Source organism: Cinclus cinclus, chromosome 22 (genome assembly GCF_963662255.1).
Source record: "Cinclus cinclus chromosome 22, bCinCin1.1, whole genome shotgun sequence".
NCBI lineage: Eukaryota > Metazoa > Chordata > Aves > Passeriformes > Cinclidae > Cinclus > Cinclus cinclus.
This window is the reverse complement of record NC_085067.1, coordinates 3,937,557-3,958,927: the sequence shown is the minus strand read 5'-3', so window position 1 is coordinate 3,958,927 and position 21,371 is coordinate 3,937,557. Positions and strand designations below refer to the sequence as shown.

Below are 21,371 nucleotides of genomic sequence, written 5' to 3'. Positions count from 1 at the left end.
TGGCCCAAATTAAGATCCCGAGAACCTTGGCATTACTTCAGGCAAGGCAGGGTTCACCACAGGTCCCATCTAACACTTGCCTAGACTCAGTGAGCTCTCTTGGACTTCCTTCAGTTTTTCCTTAACTGCCACCTGACTGGGAGTCAAGGCAGGAAGGAGAACAGATGGGAGAAATTCCTTATGCACATGGACTGACACCTGAAACAGAGCCTTTGTCCAGGGATGGGAGTCCTTCAGGCTGAGTCACCCATCCTTGTGTGGGAGGCAGGCAGCTCTCTTCCTGAGGAAACACGTTTGGTTCTGCAGAGAGAAGTCACCTTGCTGCCATCTCATCTCTTCTGGAAAGATCTGATCCGAAATGAGCTCACTTTGCAGTGAGTGCCTTGTGCTGTTGTTCCTGTCTGAGGGACATCAGGCAGGGGATACAGCTGCCCAGTTTTAGGACCCTAGAAATGAACACAAAACTGCAGCCCAGTGCAGGTGCAGCACAAAATGTAACTTGTGCTGGACAGTGCCCAAATTAATTGCTAGAGCACCTTGGCATTTCTGAGCACAGCCCAGGCTCTGTTTCCAGACTGCAGACAGCTCCAGAGGAGGAGTTACCTCTACAAATGGTCTGGTTTTCTTTTTCTGCTGCAGCACACATTGAAGAAAAATTTGTTTGTCCACTTATGTTGGTACCTGCTGCATTCCTTCTCTTCTCTTCTCTTCTCTTCTCTTCTCTTCTCTTCTCTTCTCTTCTCTTCTCTTCTCTTCTCTTCTCTTCTCTTCTCTTCTCTTCTCTTCTCTTCTCTTCTCTTCTCTTCTCTTCTCTTCTCTTCTCTTCTCTTCTCTTCTCTTCTCTCTTCTCTTCTCTTCTCTTCTCTTCTCTTCTCTTCTCTTCTCTTCTCTTCTCTTCTCTTCTCTTCTCTTCTCTTCTCTTCTCTTCTCTTCTCTTCTCTTCTCTTCTCTTCTCTTCTCTTCTCTTCTCTTCTCTTCTCTTCTCTTCTCTTCTCTTCTCTTCTCTTCTCTTCTCTGGGAAGGAGTCAGAAGATGGGGAAATATTTTACCCTTCCCCTGCTATCAAAGTGCCTGAGGCTGAGCTGCCTTAGCAGCACTTGTGCAATGCCCACCATCGATTAAGGAACCAAATGGTTCATTAAGAAACCTCTGTGATAAATGGCCATGAAGAACAAGGACCTTGTGATAAAACTGACTGTGATCAAAATGTATTGCTGTGACATATAAAACAGATCTTTCTGTTCATTAAAGAAAATATTGATGGGTTATAATTTATAGGATGACCCCAGAGGAACGGAAGAGAGCATTTCATGCAAAACATAAGGGGAAGAAGGAAGCAGGAATCATTAGCTAAAATATAGTTTTTGGAGTTCTCAGGTAAAAAAGAGAAGCTATTCCCCTTTCTCTGAGTAGCTACAGAAGGTGTGAAGGCCACAAAGATGAGCAGCTGCCTCAATGCAGAGAGATTCCAGCAGCCTCCATTAAGAGAAGCTGCCCTCTCCATATGAACTGATCATTTGGCTTTAAGCATTTTGACCTTCCTAAAGGGTTTTTTCCCCATTTCATAAATTAACAAAGTAAAAATAAAAGCAGATGAGTTCAGGTTCAATTTTATTCACTTCTTTTGTTATGTGAAATGGAGGATTGAGAAAAACATGGCTGGGTGTTTAGAGAAGCAAACAAAAAGCAGGAAGAAAGGGAGCTTACTGGCAGTCCAAACCTGCAAACTCTATGTGTTCAAAATGATGGAGAGACTGAGGTATTATCCCTGTCCTAAGGCAGTGAGGGCTCTATTGTGTGAGGCTGCTTCAGAAATTTCCTTGAACATTGTTCTTTGCCAGTGAAGTGCTTGTGTGAAAAGGTACTTGGGTTTGGAGACAATGAAGACTGATGCAATTTTGTTGGTAAATCAACTGTAGCAAAATTATGCACCTGTCTCCCTGCTAGAATTGAAAGGAAATTGAAGGACATCTACACAATAAATGATGAATGTCATTATAAATGTGAAGGTAAAATGTGTCGCTGTTGAAATGACACAAATCTAGGAGAGCTGCACAGATGATTTTCCATTAAATATCCTCCACATAAGAAAGGAATTTCAGCAGAACTGCCTCCTTTTGTTTTGCTCTTTAGGGTAGGCTTAATCAATCTTAAGTATGCCTGTATTTTTCTAATCCATGTTACCATGTCCTACAGGCTGGCCCAGATGAGGGCTGAGGCAAAGAACAAACGTGAGGAAAGGGAGGAGATGGAAAGACAGAAGGCTGAGGAGACAGAGAGGAGAAAGGAGGTGTTGGCAGCTCTGTTTGAGGAGTGGACGGTGGATGGCAGTGACAGAATCCCAGCAGCACTGGTAACTAGGGGAAATCCTGCTGTGGTTGCTGCACACAGGATGAAAAGGACATTTGTTCCAGTGCCATGTGCCCTGGCATGCAGCATGGGGCACAAGGATGGGTGATGGCTCTGCCACCACAGGATCAGGGGACAGGGCATTGTCCACAGATCTTACCTGTGTGTAAGACCCAGGACTGGCCTGTATGTGTGGTTATTCTGGGTGATTTATTTTAGTAATTGTCTGCTGTTTTCTGCATGACACAGGCCTTTGGCTATTACCTTTATTTTTAGGTTCAGAGTACCATGAGGTTTTTTCGAGATGTCACCGATTCTATTCCTGAAGATATGAGAAAAGGCAAGTTTTCAATGTGTCTTCCTTAGTTTTATTGCTGTGATCTGAATTCTGGTGTGAACTGCGAGCAAACAGCAAATGGATTTGATAACAGAGAAAGAATCTGTATGGGTAGTTGCATCAGGATATGAACCACAAATCTTCAGACAGATTGGAAAGAGACTGAACCACAATCTAATTCATTCATATGATCTTGAAAAGTATAGGAAAATGTTTAAAAAATCTTTCAGGGAGATAGAAAGACCAGATGCAGACCTTTTCCACTTACATCCCTTTTTAGCCAGACATTGCCATGTGCTTATTGCTATTTTTAAGAATCACTGTACCAACCTCCTCCTTTCTGTGTTTGTCTCATGGGAGGTCTTGGAAATACTGAGATACTGGGAGATATGGAACAAAGGTGGGATCAACAAAATTAAAGTCTGATAGTGTTACCTGTTATGGTTTCAGGGGAATTGCTGAGGTTTACCAGTGCTCCACCCAACAGCTCATTTCATCAAGCCATTCCCTTGGTCAGGCCCAGGCATCCAGTGACAGACAGCCCAGGGCCTCTGTACCAGAGCACTCAGCTCAGAAAGATTTCCAGAATTCCTGTTCACTTTATTTAGCTCACATTTGACCTCCCCAGATGATGATAATTGAATAGAACCAGGAACACTGAAGTGGCAACACGAACCTGCTGCCAGCCCTTTGCATTGAGAGCCTGTAATGATAGCATCAATGATAATAAAAGTGTCTTTGCTGATTTGGGATGATAAACAGGGCACTCCAGAGAGTGTTTCTGTTGCTGCTGGAGTCACCTCTGCCTGGAGTTCGCCCTTGCTCAGCCCTGCCTGTATTACAGAATTGTTCCTCTGAGTAATCATCCAGTATTGGTAGGATGTGTGACTGCCAAACACAGCCCCTGTGGTCCTGCTGTGGTTCCCCACTGCTAACAGACCCTGGGACATGAGATTGTGAAAGAATTTCCTGCCCTGATATTTGCTCTCCAGATGCTGGGGGTGCTCTCTGTACTATTTCCCTAATAGGCTCCATTTCTTAATTTATTTCACTTAATAACATTCAATGTACATTAACAGAACATTACACTCTGTTTTATAGTTTAAAAAAGATAATGTACAGTTTAGAAATATATTAACCAACATGAGACAAATGCATTCGATGATGAATTTTCTCATTACTCCTGATATATTTACAAGAAAGAACAGAAAAATAATGCCAACAGAAAGAGCATGTCTATTCTCAAAGAAATTCAGAAACCTATACAGATGTTTGATGTGTTTTCTCAGTTCCATTACAGCAGCCTAGAAGCTGACCAAAACATACTTTTGAATATCATCACCAGTAAAAATATTCCCATATTCTTGAGAAAATTACTATGATTTTCAGATTCCTCTCTTTCAGAGCAGATTCCATGTCCCCAGAGTTCTAAGGCAGTTTTATCTATTTGTTAAATCAAAAATCATTTCCTCCCTCACATAATTAGTTGTAAGTACTGTTAAAATCATCACAATTTGCACCAACTTATGTCAAAAATAAATATGACTCTACAGTTCTGAATAGCTAAAGGGAGATTCTCAGCAAGAGAAATGCAGGGAGATTTAGATGGTTTCTATACAGTCAGATGCTTCAGCTTCTGTGGGATAAACTCAAATAAATGTCATCCAACATGAGAAGAAAGTTAATGTAACAGCACAATGTGCAAAAATATGTGTACAATATGCAAAATCACAACTGTTGCTTTCTAAACCAACATCTCTTCCTTTTTTTTACCAGCAACCCATGACAGGAAGCTGAAAATCTTACACACATTGGAAAAAACAATAAACCTAGATGAGTTCACAAAGGTGAGAAATGAAATTAGAGCATTTGGTTCAGAATATGGTGTTTATCATGAAGTGTCAGCATTTCCCTGAGGACAGCCCAGAGGAGTAAGTGAAGGGCTTCCCTGCTCCAGCATCCCAGGTAACTGGCTGTATCTGGACATTTCACATCCCATCTCCATCCTCTGCTCTCACAACACTTCCATTCTGAGAATCTTCCATTCAGCTGGAGGGAACAGTTTTGCTTTCCTCAGAGCTGCAGCCTGTGCTGCTCTTTGGGAAGTTACTTCTGGAGCAGTGGTTTTTAGGACACCCCCTCCCTGTCCCTTTCTGGAATGTCAAAGCCCTGAATCACCTGTGAATTCAGACTTGCTTGGCTGCTCACAGGAGGCTTGGTGTCCCACTACAACAGTTAGCCTGGGGTAATCAGTAACATCTTCACAGTACTGTTATTTCTGACTAAGTTCCATTATCCAGGATGAACCAAACCATGAAGACCTAGGATGAGAAGCATTTGTCCTGAACTATCACTGGTCTGAACCATAAACAAACTGCAACAAATCTCATAAATACTCATGAAGCATAACTGAGTAGTTTTAAACTCAAATCTGTCATTGGGAAACATCAGAAGTGTGATTTTAACTCAACAAAATCATAAATGTACTTGGAAGATTCACCCCATTGCTCTGCTGTTCCTCAAGCTGAAAACAACCAAATTGGTTCCAACTATATTTATTGAAAGTTGTCCAGGCCAAGGCTTTGCCAGCAATTTCTACCTGCAACAGAGCTGGATTTTATGGCTGGGTAGTTAAACCTGTAAAAAGGGGTGTTTAGAATAGGAATAATAGCAGACCCTCATTGCAGCAGTGCTAGTGGGTGCTGTTACAATAATTAAAACCAGGGTATAAAGCAGCTGTGCAGAGACTAATTCCAAGCAACCATGTGTGATTTTTTGTGCCTTCTTCCCTCTCAGGAGACTCACATGTTTGGTATTTTGCATAGAGATGCATTTTTATGGTAACTTGGCGAACGCTTTTTTAAGCATGAAATGAGATATTTTTTAATTTAACCTCAGAATTATTGCATCTAATTAAGAAGACTATTGTGGATAATGAGAGCCCAGAGAATTGCTTTTGTCACTGCAATGAAGTATCATTCCATAACCCCTATGGTACATATATATAATTACTGAATGAATTCATGTTCCATTAGCATTAGAAAACTGTTTAAAATATACTTTGTGTACTCTTTATTTTAACTCAATTAAAGATATGACAACAGAGATCAGAAGCACAAAAGACATGGATTGTCAGGCTGTCTGATTTGCCAGGCATGTTTTCTCAGAACATATTCTCTGATTCTTTTGCCAGTCCAGTTTTAATTGTATCAAATGATGAGGCTTTCATCACTTCCCTTGGGATCTATTCCATCATCAGGCCAGGGCTGCTTCTAATCCTCAGCTACAATTTACCTTTGTTCACCCCTTTCTATCATCCACTAAGCCTAGAAAGAGATGATCTTCCTCCACGCTGGTCACAGCCCTTTGCCATGTGGAAGGCATTGCTTTTAATGGACCTTAAAATTAAATAGCACTCTTTTTTTTTTTTTTTTTTTTTTTTTTTTCCCCTGACTTGAATTCAGTGCAGCTTTGGGTTACTTACAGGCTGTTAGAAACTCAGTAAAGAGACCTCACACATCATTGTTTCTCAGGTTTGGGGTTTTTTTTCCAGAAATGAAGAACAATGTCTGTTGTATTTTTACTTCCTTCGTGACAACCTCGTATGGTCTTTTTTATGAAAAGTATTTAAATCCCAGAGACCAGCCCTCAATAATTTATTTCACAAGCTTTGTGCTCTAACACACAGAACCCCCAGCACAAAGCTGTTGACACCAAGGGAAATGCTCACATTGTCCTTGCAGGGTCAGAATCAGGTTTTAAAGGTGAGATTATATTCCACGATTGCATGTGGCTTTCTCCACTTCTAGTGAGATCAGTAGGAACAAGAAGAACAGATCCATTGTTTTTGATGATAATGTGGTCACAAACTACACCAAGGTCTCTGGGTAGCAAGAAGGTGTGCCAGCTTTCTTTGGAGACGTGTCAAAATCTCTTGGTTAATAATAAATAAATGTATGCTAATAATGCGTACAGTAATTTATACATGAGCTAAGAAAGGCTTAAGCTGTGATGGTGCCTCCTGCCCACATGGTGCTTGTAAACAGTGTCCTGTGAAGCTGTTAGACACAGTATTAGTGCAGGAGCCTTTGGATGTGTCATCAAGGTGACATCCAGAATAACAAACTTCTTGTCCAACCTGCCTGACCCCAACAGCCTCACCTTTAAGGTTCTTCTGTCACAGGGCTCTGGGTTCTAATAACTCTATGAAACTGGTGGATACCCATAGCCCCAGATGTGCCACCTTCTCTCCAACCTACATCCTCTTTTTATGCTGAAAGGAAGAAAAAGCCCACATTGCATTAGGAGCTCTTCTCTCATACCGACTACCGCTCAGGACACTTTTTTTTTCCTTTTTTCTTTTTTCTGCTCTTCCTCTCTTTTCCACTTGTCCCATATATTTGGAAATTATGCAATATTGACATTAATAATAATAACATATATTAATATTCCAGCTGCTTATTGCCTGTGTGGCATTTCAACAAGTCCAAGATATTTTAGCACTTATGTCAGGTATCCATACTCTCAAAATGGGATAATGGGAAATGTTCTGTGCTTTGGAAATTCCTCCTGTTAACTGTATGGACTCCCTGTTAGTGTGGCTGGCTCCAGAAACCTGCTATAATAATTCAGCCCAGGCTCTGGGATTGTGGTTTGTTCTGATGGCCATTATTATTTATGTCATGCACACCACATTTTTAGAACCATATTGCTTTTGCTCATAAAAGCCACATGGCTATAAATCCAAAGTGTTAAAGTGTCTCCAAGCCTGGAATGTAAAATCAGTCTCAAGTCAGTAGTATTCCCAGTGTCAGAGGACTTGGGTGATAGCAGGCTTATTTTCAAAAGGATCTTCCATTTTTTTGTTGTATCCAACTGCTCCTCTGAACACTGAAATTGTAGGCAATGCTGCATTTGTGGCATTTGAGAGTTGAGTGACTGTCACTCCTGCAGAACGTAGTGGCTCAAAATGCCTCCGTGGGACTGAAGTCAAGAATATTAAATGCTGCAGAAAACCAGGGAGAAATGAAATCCTCTTCAAGAAAATCGAGCTTAAGCCACAACATTTCATAGGAGGGATCTGATCCAGCATCTCTGCTTGAGCTTGATAAGTGACCTCTGGACCAGGAAAGGAACTGTTCAGGATACATTTCTGCAGTGTCCCAGGCTTGTTTGGAGAATATTGCTTCTTCTGAAGGGGAGAATCAGGCAGGCAGTAAGTCTGTGTTGTGTTGGCAGATTAAATTACAAATTCCTAAATATTTGATTGCACACAATAGATTTTTAGGAGTTCTACTAAAAGTGAAAATGCTTCAAGAAAGCTAACCATGTCCACTGCTGCTTTCTCTCCATAGCTTGTCCTTTCCTACACTGAACATGTTTCAGGTGACAGGTTTCAAGAAATCATGGAATATCTCCATAATTGTGCTGAGGACTTCCAAGAAGCAACAAAACATGATACGCAGAGGCAGATTTTTACTGACCTCTTCCAAGCTTGTGATTATAGAAAGGTAAGCAAAGCAGCTCTCAGCCTAATTTCAATGTGGGAATGCTCCCAGTTTGGTATTTCTCTGGGTAACTGCTCTCTTTTTCTCAACTCTAGGTTCTCTCTTTGTGCTTACTCAGCAGTATTTTAGAAAAGAGCTGCTGCACTGTTGTCAAATTCATAGTTCTTAGACACAGAAACATCCAATATCCTATTAACTGATGGCTAATAAGAAACTGAATTACCTAAAATGATGACTTGGGACTGAAGTTTGGTGATTCTGGAGAAGAAATCAATCATGGCCTTTAATTCTAAAACATTACCTGCTTCCACAGCATGTTCAGAATATTTGAGTGCTAATTTATCTATTCAGCCACATTTCAGCAAAGCTAATCTGATGTAGATTGACTTTAACAAATGTGCACATTACTTCAATAATTACATATATTGCATTAATTATGTTGCACTACTTTATAGATCTGACGGGCTTCTATCAATAAATCTCATAGTTAAAATTTAAAATGCAAAACAATCCACCTTTACAGCCTCTCTGAGAACAGTGCTGTGAGCTTTAGCCACAGTTTATGGGCAGGAAATTAAAATACAGTAAGTCAATTACAGAGCTGGAAATGAAACTCAAAAGCCATGATTTGGTTTTCATCAACTTTAAACTATCTATCATCCTCTCAGTACACCTGCAATCCCCATTAAAAAGCAAACAAAAAAAGTGCTAAACTCATTAGAAAACCAGTAAATAGTAGGAATTGTAGAATCAATGGCATAAAATATTGCTGAAAACTTCATCCAAAAAATGTGGTACTTGTTATGGGTACCTTCAGTTTGGCAGTTGCTGGCTGCTACAGAGCAAGCAGTTTTCCTAACCTTAGTTTTCTCCCCTACATAAATTTTATATTCCACCCAGCACTCCTCCAGCTATGCTTGCAGTGCCTACCCAGAGTGAAATGTGCTCTACAATGTCATGCTAATAATGTCATTACCAGCAAGAGAAAGGAATTACAGGGCTCGTTTCAACACCAATAGTGTGTTGTAGAGAATTGCAGGCAAGCTGCTGTTTCAGGGATGAGGAAAGAAATGTGTCTGCTTCCCAGCTAGGAGACATTTCACTTTCCTACGGCTCTGTCAAGAAGGGCTGTGGTGGTTCCTCCCGGCTACAGGGATGTATAAACCCAAGTCCTGTCTTTGCCACGGATTTCCAAAGGATCCCTTCTTTCCTTTCATGTTTTAGTGTGACTTTCTTCCTATTATTTCTGTGGCAGTAATCACCAACTCCGTGCTGCTAATCCCAGTGGAATCTCAGAGGCAAAGAGCCAAAAATACTAACACAACAGGAGTGAGCAGCTATCAGCAATGACGCCACTGCTGCAGAAAAAAAAACTGATCAGAGCCCAGAGTTGTGGTTTCCAGGCTCTGAGGTAGCCCTGCAGTGTAAACTGAGTTCACTGAAGTGTCCTGTGGGCCATGAAGCTCTTTTAAACCTGTCCTGGTTTCTTTTGTGAAGTTCTACTGTACCTACAGGGGAGATAAAAATGCAAAGTAACCCAAGGAATTCTACCACTTGAATGTGATCCATTACCTGTAGAGCCCATTCTGCAAAGCACAGTAAAGTAGTTCTTTCAGTTCCTAATTTCCATTTGTTTGGTAGCAGGCAGTTATTCCAGTCTACATGGTGAGTGTGGCTGGCTGCCTCAATGAGCTACAATTAGGGCCAGGGAGCTGAGAAAGCAGTGTTTAAATTACAGTCAAATTAGAAGGTATCCGCATGATCATTATTACGATTTCGAATGCGTGCAACCAGAAGGATGGCAGCTCAGCAAGGACAGCCTGGACTATCCACTGCAGCAGCAACTTCCCAGGACAATCCAAGAACACAGTTGGATCACTGATTATAATACCCCAAAAGACACTGGCTCTGTGAATTTTTAGCTTATTGTCTCTGCTCACTTGTATCCGTTTATTTTTTAACTGTGCATTAATTTCCAGGGATGTTTTAAACACAGGATTTTAAAATTAAATTTAATTTAGTCAGAGATTAGTTTTCAAGCTAATGAAGTTTGAGACACTCCTGATTAACTTTCTTGCAGTAGAGCAACAACAGTCTACTGCTTTCTCACGACCTTTTTTTCTAAGTGTCTGTTCTTCCCTCTTGCTCACTAAAAAGTCATTGTAGGATACACACATCACATTTCCAGAAAAACAATCAAGTGGTTAAACACTGACCTATCCCTGATTAAATGGCAAGTCTGTGTTGCCAAAGGAATTACTCACAGGTCACAGAACATTGCTGAAAACAGCTGAGAATCATCACCTGCCAATATCTAGGTGACAAAAAAATTAGGTCAACGTGTTTCAACTCCCTGGGCACTAAAGCTGCCCCGAGTTTTGGGCAGCTGTACAAACACAGATGGTTTTCTGTCGTGGAGAGGAGGGGCTGTACCTGTCCTGCTCACAAGGGCAGGTGGGCAGGAATCTGTCATCAGCCTCCTTAGTCACACACCAAGTGCAAAGAAAAGTCACCTTTTCTACTAAATTTAGGAACTGGGAAAAATAGCACAGTTGGGGAGAGGAGCTGGAAATGGCTTCTTGTTGTAGTGCTCCTCTCTTCTATAGGTGGCTGTACTGTGACATGTTCCTCCCAGGGTAAGGTTCCTGAAATAACAGGAACCCCTGCTAAAATGTCAAATCTGTGTAAATTGGAAATGTTTAAATAAGTAAATAAAACCCTATCAATATTTGAAAATTTCAGCTATTTTATCTATTTTTATATATTTACCAATTTTTATACAAAAATAAAATTATCAGATCCAAATAACAAAAAACTATTCAAGAATTTGAGTTATCTAAATCCTCCAATTATATTATTTTAATATGACAAAAAGGTAACTGAATCCCAAAGCAACATCCTTGTTTTCTTTTTAATAATTCTTCATTCATCTATTCCCATTTTAATGAAGTAAAATTATGCATTAGTACTGCAAAGTTCAGGGCAACCAGCAGATGATTGTGACAAGTAACAGCTGAGGAAATTCGAATGGAGAATTAAGTGTGTGTAATGGAAATACTGAATGGAGGATCCAAATATTCCACAGTGATCTGGGAACACCTTCAAAATCGTTGTGTGTTTGTGCATCTCCCAGAAGGATCAGAGCATGATCTGATATATTCAGCTGAAAGACAAATAACAAGAAGAAATGTTTGCACAGGGGTGTGCAAGGTATCTGTATGTTAATGTCAGAAGATACTGGGAATCAGGACCTACATCTTTCAAGTTTAGAGGTAGAATTCTGTGATGACATTTGTTGTTCCAAACCCACCTGTAGCTGAAATTCAACCCTGATTTCCAGCATTTCTTTTACCAGCAGGAATTAAATTACCAGAGTCTGAAACACGAAAATTGGACCAGATGGCTTCTTACATTTCAGTTCTGGTCCTTTCTGCAGAACTGGCAAAACCCCTTCCCTGTAGAGGAAGGTGCTGCAGTACCAGCAAATGTGATGTGTTCACTTAATTCCAACATTAACTTCACCAGTAGGTGAGATGTATATCTCTGGGTTGTTTCCATATCCTCTGTTTTTAACTATTGCTGCCAATAATTACAGTTTCAGATTATAAACAATGCAGTCATCTTGAGCTAATTTCCAGAAAAGAACAGCAAAGTTCTTCCTTTGTTTCTTTAGTCTAAGGGCAGGCAAAGTTCACAAGGAATTAAAAGCCTGGTGAATTTTACATTTTGCAGTTTTTAATCTAAGAATAAAATGTGAAAAGGAAATCAATAATTCAGATGGAAAGCTACTCATTACAAATAATGAACTTAAGTAAATCTGTTTCCTAATTAACTACTTTATTTCACTGATGGGAGGGAGGTTACAAAGGTGGCAGGACTTAAATAATGACAACATGAATACACCATAAAATGGAAAACTTGCAATCGTTTAGGTTTGCTTTACTTTTTAAACCCCACAATTTCCTGATTGGAAATGGCCCATTTCATTGCCTTTTCCTGGCTTTATGGTCTGTGTACACTCACCCTGAGCAACAAGGATTTAATAAACTCTGCCCTGGAACTGCTGATACCTCTCTCATCTCTGTGGTCAAATGTCTATGAATTTTTAAAGAAAATTAGGGTGGTTGTCATAACAGCTCAGATTTTTGGACTAATTATGTTTCCAGGCCAATACATCACACTTCAAAGAAGATGATGGGGCACAAAACCAAACTACAATGTGCAGTCACTAAGGTAACACAGCACAGCCCATAATACATGAAAATTCTTCCACGGTACTGTCAGGCAATCAGTATCTGTCCTGAGAGTATGAAATGTTGAAGCTTTGATCTTCACACGAAGAAAACTCCTTTGGCAGAACAGTTACAATTATCTCACTGTAATTTGTCAAGGACATGGAAGAGGAAGAGCCTGCAAAGTAATATGTGTGGGGAGTTCCAGCTCAGCCCAGAAGAAATTTTTGCCTCTCTGAAATAATTTAACTTCTTTGAAATTTGTAGTGATGTTCTGGTAATGGATAATTATCAGTCACAGGTAATTCTTGGCTAGTGGTGCCTTTGTAATTCTGCAGATATTAATGTAAGTCCCAAGAACCACAGGAAAAACACAATAATTGTAATCTTTTTGTTCAGGTTGGTGTTTTGGATAGACAAAAAATACTGGCCCTGCTAAGAGACTTCTACGACAGAAGCTCCATGGTTGATGAGTCGGAATTTTGGAACCCCAGAGAATGTGAGCACATGGGATGTTTCAGTTGTGGTTAAAACACTGGGAGCCACACAAAATTGGATGATTCAGATATGTTTTGTAAGTGTTATCAGAAATTAACAGAGCCCAAAAAAGGACCCAAATGAGTGTTGTGATCTATATACCAGAATTTGCAAACGTGTTTGGCAAACTGTGATGCAATGTTCAGAAATGCCCCAGCATCCAGAAGTTTTCCTTGCTACAAAATTCTGAAGTACTTTTTGGGAAATAGAATTAAAGAAAGACTATTTCTGAAACAATTGTTCTTTCTTACTGGGCAATATTAGAAGTTAATTTTGTGTTTGCACTATAATACCTCCAGGAACACAGAAAGATAAAGAAAAAAGCAGGGAATCATCTCCATGAAACTAAAATATTTAAAAGATATTAGACATTAATTAATTGCTAAGATCAAATGCAAGGCAAATTACATCTCTCCTTCTTAGTGTAGAGAATGATGAAATATTTCAAAGGAAATTATTCTGAAGTTTTGTGTTCCTGAGATGTGTCTTTGCAGAAGATACTTTCTGGTAGATTGTATTTACTTGGCATTACCTTTTTTTTAAAAATTTTCTTATTCAATCCTAGAGAACACAAAACCAGTGCGAACTATCAGCTTACACATATTTTTTTCTGTTTTAGGGCCAATAATTGAGCTACAAGATATTAATCTTATGGGTTTCTGGGGAAGCCTTGGTGACAAGGAAGTTTGTGAGGAAGTCAGTGAAAATTTGGTCTTGTGTCAAACAGAAATTTCTGAGGGAGAGATTTTAGGACGTGAACCTGTAGATGATGATAGGCAAGAGACTGACAGAATGAGCACCAGTGTTACAGAGGGAATTGTTGAAGCTACTGATTTGGATGGAGATACCGTCCACAGTGAGAAATCCAGCTCCCATGAAGATATCAAAACTGAGAGGGAAGCTGAGCCTGAAACTGTAGACAGACAGGAAGAATTTCTCCCAGGATCAGCTTCTGCTGAGAACAGTCTCAGTATAGATGGAGAACCTGGATCGGAAAAATCAGAGGAATCCATCCTGAGTAGAGAGCATGAGATAGAAACAAAACCAGAAGGAGGTCATACCTCAGCCACAGAAGCTGGATCAGAAGGGCAAGTTAGTCAAGAGGACAGTGGAGTTACAGAGACAACACCTGAAGCTACAAGCACAGCCTCAGGAGACAGAGCCATGACAGACACAGATGTCACTGAATCCCAGCAGGACATTCCAGCTGCAGAGGCTGTGAAGGAAACCCCTGCAAGTAACCAGAGCCAGTCTGACCAACAGACAAGCTCAGAGACAAGACTGCAGGGTGATGACCTTCTGCCTGACCAGAGTAAAGGTAAAGTGTTCTTTTTTCTGACACACCTTAATAATTTTCAATGTATATATTTGGTTTAACTACAGGGTGTTTTAAATCCATTTCAAAACCATGTGAGTGATTTCTGAGTAGAGAAGACCATAAGCTTTGCTACCTTCTCAGCATGGTGTTTTCTGCCAAGGTTTCAGAGCTTATTCCTGTCACAGGATGGCAGGTGAGTCACTTTGCTGGTGATCTGTATTCAAGGTGCTAAGCAGACACTTTTATTCAAGGAGGGACTTTGTGAAGCAGCAGCATTTTTATAATAAGGAGAAACTTTATGTTCTGTTTCACTCTGTAATATTACCATAGCAAGACAGGAACCAGAGCACATTAAATCTAGAAATTACTTAAAAAACTTTTAGACTGTGACTGCCTACAGGGAGATGTGCTATGAGATCATCTAGCAGGAACCTTTTATTTTAATCTCTCACTGTGTTTCCAAAGGATGATCCTACTTCATTGTCTACAAATGCCTTTGTTCTAGGAAGGCTGTGATCAGACAACTGTTTTTCAAAGAGGCATTTTATTAAACATCCTAGAAGGGCCAACCTTCTTGCCAGCACTCTGTGAACACTCTTGTGTCTCAGAGTTTAGAACACTGCAAGAACTGGGTGTACATTGATTGAGCAGTCCAGTGACAGATTCATTATGTCAAGGGTTGTAAAGCTGATGGCACAGCCCCCTGGTACCTACTGTGGTAACTTCCAGTGCACAGCATTACCCTGTCCTTCAGTCAGTCCTTGGATGTGCATCCTGTTTGTCTGGGACATTAGTCCCTCAATGAGGTCTTTGTCTCAGACAGCCCCCTGCTGAGTAACAGCAATTCCAGCTCACCTGTAGTCAGGGTTTGACCTGGCTGTAGGATGGCATCCATGCCAGACTGGATCTGCAGACCTACTATTAGAACAGTATAAGCAGATTAAGGCCTTTACTCAGCATGGAGTCAGACTGTATTCAGCTGTAATTTCCCTGGATAGGAAGTGCAGGATTGAGGGCTGTGTTGATAGCTGCCACGTGGTTGGCTTTGGGGCAGCATTTGGCTTCCTGTGACACACTGTGCTTTCTGCCTTTCAGACTCAGGTCCCAGCGTGGCAGAGATTCAGAACTGTCGGGATTCTTGTACTAAGAGTTCCTTTGCTGCAAGCTGCCTCACCCTGCCACAGTTTGTACAGATCATGGACAATTTTGTTGGTGAAGACATTTCTCTGCCTACTGTGAGTAGGCTTACTGCATTTATCAAACAAGAATACAAACAGACAGAAGAGGAAAAAAAGAAACAACTAGAAAAAGTAAATATTGATAAGTTTTGCTGATCCCACATCCAAACAAAATCCAAGCAAATGCCCACAGACACTTAACAAAGTCAACTGTTAATCTGATGCTGGCAGAGCTCTCCACTTGCAGCCTTGCATCCTCTGTTCCTTCAGGAGACCTTTTACCCCTTTGTTTTCATACAGATGCTCCCTCCCTAGCCCTCAGCTCTAGAAATGATGACAGACTCCTCCTGTAAGAAGTTGTCTATCCTAGAGCTGGACTCAGTGAGACAACAGCTGATAGTTAATTGTGAAAGAGCCCAAAACATTCCATTCTGCTTATTCACCTTTACAATAGCCAAGAACCTGATCTCTGACCTACTGCATTAGCATGTACATAGGAGCTTGTGGATGTTTGGGAAGGATTTTAAAACAAGTGTGTTTGGGTTTGTTATGTCCATGGCTGGATGAGAATGTACACAGGCTTCTTTGTGTTTCAGTTACAAGGTGCTCTTGCCATGTGTTGAAAAAATATATTCCCCTTCCTCAACCCCAGCATCAGGGTGCCTCATATCACTTCAAGTCTGTTCTGTGGGGCATTTCTCTAGCTGTGTTTTCCTCAGACCTCTTTCTGGTTTCCCTCTGTACTGCTGACCTAATTTGAATGAGATATTGGATCTGACGGCTCCATAGTCCTCACTGAACACAGCACACACTGCCAGTATTTTGGCCTTTTGAGAGAATTCCACTCCAGCCAGTTATCCCTCTATGCTGGGTTTAGAGGACAAATGGTTACATGTGTTTGCTTGGAGCCCACACACTTCAAGGCATCACCAGCAAAATAACAGCGTGCAGAAATATGAGCTGTCACATTTGGGGTGTCACTGACAAGGCTGCGGTTAGCTCTTGCTGGGGAGACATTTGTGTTCTGGGAAACTTGCAGTTACCTGAGCTGACCTTACCTTAAATCCAGCACAGGCATCACTTGTTCACTGTGAAATAAGTCTTTGCAGTGCTGCTCCTGCCTGGTAAACTGAACTGTCACCTGTGCTCAATGTTTCTAAGTTATCTCCCAGATTTAATGATTCATCTCTAAGTCTGAGCCATGCATGTACAGATTTGTCCTGGCCTATAGGAATGATGTGATTGGCACAACCACTGCAGAGTTTGTCCACACTTGTGTAGTGTCTCCATTTGTGTAGTGTCCAGCATCAGTGTCCAGGAGTTACCAAACACCAACTGTTCCTCTGTTGCAGGTTCACTGCATGTCTCACATGGCCCAAAGGAAACAGCTTTTGGAGGCACTTTTTGAAAAGTGGGACAGCAGTACATGTGGGTCTCTGGACCTGGAAGAGGTGGTTGCTGTTCTGAGAACATTCAAGGGAGGCATGGGAAAAGAGGCCTTGATGAAGGGTAAGGAAAAATCCCTGCTCTGTGAGAACAACACAGGAGGCCTTCAGCCACTCAGTGACAGGAATAATGAAGTCGTTGCAAGCACCAGTTTGATTTTGCAAGCAGTCATAAGCATACACAGTCTGAGGTGTTAAATGGAAAGGAACAGTTACCCAGACCTATTCGTGAATACATTTCTCCATCCCCTCCTCCTGTGCAAGATTCCCAGGCAGAGAAGTAGCCCAATGTTTTAACGACACTGGGATGAGTTGAAAAAATTATTTCAGCTGTAACATGCAATGTATACGTGTGATATGGCAGTGAAAAAAAACACATAAAGCCTGAGGACTAAATGTTTGCACTTTTAGTCCAGTCCATCTGTGTTATCCAGCTATTTTTAATAGATACATTTTACTGTGCTTCCAGCAGGAATGTACCTCACAGGAGAGAACAGCTTTCCTTATAGCTCTCAAATAGCCTGTAGTTATCCACACTGTCTCACAGTTCTCATGAATTACAGAGCAGCTTAGAGTATCACTTCTCTGTTGGTTATTTCACTGCATAAACTTAGCGAATTTGGTCCTTGATAGAAAAGACTTGTGTCCAGTAGAAGTGCTGCAAGTTCACCTGAACCTGTCTGGCATCCTCGTGCATATTAACATGTGGACAGAAGGTGCTCTGAAACACTGTATTAGCAATTAAGAACATGTCTGCATGTGTGCTTGGGTGGAAAGGACTGTTTTTTTTCATCACCATGCTTGTCTCCATGCTGCTTGTTCTGCTGCAAATCACTAAAAATGGCTCACTTTGGCAACCACCAAAATCTCTTTATCCTTTAGCTCACTGGAGGCAGCTGGTGGGGTGGGGAGCACACCAGCATGTCACAGTTAATCATCTCCAGGCTGTCCACCCAGGAGAAACTGGCAGTTCACTGCTGTCTTGTATTCAAAGCATGCCAGAACATACCATGGAAATATGTCCTTTCCATGAAGGGCTTATAAACTAAAGGACAAATAAATAGAAAGGGAGCATAGCAAAATCAACACCACCTAACAGCAATGTGAACTATTTCTAGCAGCCTCAACCTAATCTCTCAAGGATGTGGAACAGGTAGGCTTGGGGGAAGGGTTCACAGACATTTTACTTCTGGATGGAAGCACGGGGTAAAAAGTGAGTAGAATTATTTGATTGCCCATGCAAGTGAAAAGTGTAACATTAGATATAAAGGGGAAAATAATTCATTATGCTGTGGCTTAGTAGTGAAGGAAGTGATCATAGCACATTCATCTTCATGTTTATTTTTTTCTTCATCCCTTTCTTCAAAGCGAAAGTGGAAGTAAAAATCCAAACATTTTATATGATCAAAAAATTCTCCATCCTAGTTCTGTCAGAAAATCAGAAATTAAATTAGAATACGGAATGTTCCTTAGATGATGGGTTGGATAAAACAGCATTAAGCATCATGGCTCCACGACTAGGGCCAAGTTAGTACTTGCTAATTCTTCACCTAAAATCTGTGATAATGATGATAAAATGGATTGGCTTGGAAGGCCCCTGTAAAGATCATCTACTCCAGCACCCTGACGTGAGCAGGGGCATCTTCGGGTTCAACAGGATTTGAAAACAGGATGCAGAAAAAATGATGGAAGCATCAATCACAGAGTAGCCCTGAAGCCCGGGCTCCCGCACGTTTCTCAGGCTGTGCAAGAGCACCCCCGTGAGCCCAGAGCCGGGGCTGGGCAGAGCCTGCGCCGCGCTGGGACAGCTCTGACTGACCGGCTGCGGAATTAAACAGCACCAGGGAGAAACCAGGGCCGTGTGGGATTCTTCCTCATAGGAGAGAAACAGGCATCTAGAGAAAAGGATGCGTCAGGTCTGGAAACTGGGGATTACCTGCAGGTGTGAGCACTTCCATGTAGGAGATAGCTGAAAGGAACCTAGAAGGATGGGCTGGATGACTCCATCCAAAGCCTGTTTAGGTCTTGATTTGTATTTTGCAAAACTGATTAATAAACTAGATTTTCCCTGTCTTATTTTCTATTTTTTCCCCCCTACTAGCAAGGGAACAGCTTTGCTCCCGATACCCACAGCTCAGTAAAGTGGGGAAGCTATCCCCAAAGGCATTCCAGGCTTTCCTTGAGTTAATTGCTTCCAAGTTCACTGGCAATGAGGATGAAACTATTGATAAGATGGTGAGATTCCTGACCACAAGCGTGGAACAAAGTCACACCAAGAGCTTGCAAAGCTCAGCCAGGAGGAAATGGCTGCAGGATATCCAGCAAGCAGCTGAGAGCAGCGTAACAAGCATGGAACCAGTGTACAAAGCAGTGCTTAAGGCCCTGTCCCAGGTAGGCATCCTTGCTCTGCCAGTACTGAAGGAATCTCAAGGATAATTTTGTCTCACTTATAGAAGAACTGACTCAGGTCAGATCTGGAAATCCATAGCTGTAGTTTTAGAGCTTCTGAAATGAAATATATCAGAGTCAGTTTGGGACAAAGATGATTAATTTGTAGTGAAAATGGTTCAATTTTTAATTTACAGCTGCAGCTTTAGCTGTTCTTCCTCACTATTAAAGCCCTCCTCAAAGCCAAACTTTTCTCAGTGTAGCTGAAGTGTTCTTTCAGTATTGTCTAGGTTTGTAAATGTGGCAACTCTTGGCTCTTGTTTTTATCTTAAAGGAATCTCCTATTGGAGAAGAAGTCCATAGGACTTTTTTTTAGGCACGAATTATAGTTAGGGATTATTTTTCTATTCACTCTTCCCCATTAGCAACAGGAAGAAGGAATTCAGTTTCCCGTGCCTATCAAAATACTGAGTGTTTGTGACTGTCACAGGGTGCAGCAGGCAGACACCAGTCACATCATGGGGTTGGTGACACACAAACTCAGTGACCCAGAGCAGCATCTCAGCAAAAATTAAACAAGTGCTAAGTGCATTAAACAAGTGCCAGTGGCTATTGTACAGACTATAATGGGGAACATTTGGTTGCTAGGACATGGAAGCCCATGGGAATAAGAAGAGGATCAGTGCATATATTGCCCTTTTGGAAGAGAACCAGCTCCACCCAGAGCAGGGACAGGTTCTCCTGCGCTACGTGGCCTGTACTGCAGATGATGCTCCCCATCTCCTAAACCAAGTACTGCACAGAGACATGAAAGGAATCAGGCAAGAAAAGCTGCAAATACCTGTTTCTTTTCCTCTAAACTGTTTAGAATGTATGGGGAAGTGTTTGGGACACACTGGAAACTGAGGTTGATGGAGATCACTCTAGAGAGGAACTCTCCCAAGGGGCAGTTGTGGAATGATCCAATATCCTATACATGTCCTTATATTCTGCATGGTCTGCTTAGAACTGCTCTGTTTGGGATTTCACTCCTTTCCTTGGGGAGATTAGCTCACAGTCTAATAAATCTCATCCTTTAGCAAATGTCTGTGGCACTGGGCCTACATTTTCTTCTTTAAAAATTAATTCCCTCATGCCAGTTTATATCCACAGGATATTTTTGAGAACAATGCCTTTCCTTCCCTAGCGTTTATGCTATAAACAGTTTTCATGCTTCTTCACTTGTCATTTCCAAAAGCTAGACATATTTGTTTCTCTAAACATTGCTGCCTCTAACCTATTAAATGTAACTGCTGCTTGCTTCTGTATTCCTTTCCATTCCATTCATTAGTTGATGTTTTTAAAATGTCCTAAGGATGAAAAATGCCTCTTTGTTAACACTGCCTTTGGGATGCAAGTGGTAAATGTGGTATTGCTGAGCGTGGTCAGAGTATGGGGTTCACACCTTCCTTCTTGGATGCCAAAAACCAGGCAGAGATGAAAGCTGCTGTATTTATTGTTTCACAATAGGTTCTCTGCTCCTCCTGATAAATCTCATAAATTTATATTTCAGTTTTGCAGCCATTGACCAGGGAAAGCCAATCTATGTTCCAAGAGTTCAGCTCCATGGAAACGTTCACTTCTGGAACTCTGACCGTCCTGTAGAGGAGAGTACAGGTTCACTCCTGGTGCTGCCCCTGTATGATGCTCATTGGAGAGTTTTTGGCATTCTAGGACTTGACACTCTTCGGGACCAGTGTGAGAAATCTATCTTCCTGATGCATGAGATCACTTTCTACGAGGTGGGCACCATCCAGAAAGCAGTTTGTTACTCCAACCTGCAAAAACTTGTGAATTTTAAATGTTTGTTTTGAGTAAATTTAAGATGTACAACTAAAAAAAAAACTGTGAGTCCCCTTCTGCAGTATATGGTGAAGGTGGTGTAAGGAGAGCACCTTATCAGCACATCCTGCTGATCAGCATCTTATCTGAAATTTATTATGACGTATCACTTCATCAATAATTTATTTAATCTTTTCTTGACAAGGATGTTACTTTACCTTTTGAGCGAAGTCCAAAGATAGAAGCTTTTATTTCCTGA

The 21,371-nt window shown here is 41.2% G+C and overlaps 1 protein-coding gene across 1 annotated transcript in view; it reads left to right on the top strand.

The window, feature by feature from the left end:
* The window catches only part of EFCAB5 (EF-hand calcium binding domain 5), a 28,979-nt gene that overhangs the window by 2,424 nt on the left and 5,184 nt on the right, over window positions 1-21,371 (top strand). Inside the window, exons 2-12 of the mRNA XM_062506934.1 lie at window positions 2,197-2,353; window positions 2,626-2,689; window positions 4,463-4,533; window positions 8,041-8,196; window positions 12,825-12,924; window positions 13,582-14,280; window positions 15,376-15,590; window positions 16,811-16,967; window positions 19,005-19,294; window positions 19,940-20,112; window positions 20,844-21,072. Of these exons, the coding sequence (XP_062362918.1) occupies window positions 2,197-2,353; window positions 2,626-2,689; window positions 4,463-4,533; window positions 8,041-8,196; window positions 12,825-12,924; window positions 13,582-14,280; window positions 15,376-15,590; window positions 16,811-16,967; window positions 19,005-19,294; window positions 19,940-20,112; window positions 20,844-21,072 (2,311 nt within the window). The remainder of the gene's footprint in view (window positions 1-2,196; window positions 2,354-2,625; window positions 2,690-4,462; window positions 4,534-8,040; window positions 8,197-12,824; window positions 12,925-13,581; window positions 14,281-15,375; window positions 15,591-16,810; window positions 16,968-19,004; window positions 19,295-19,939; window positions 20,113-20,843; window positions 21,073-21,371) is intronic.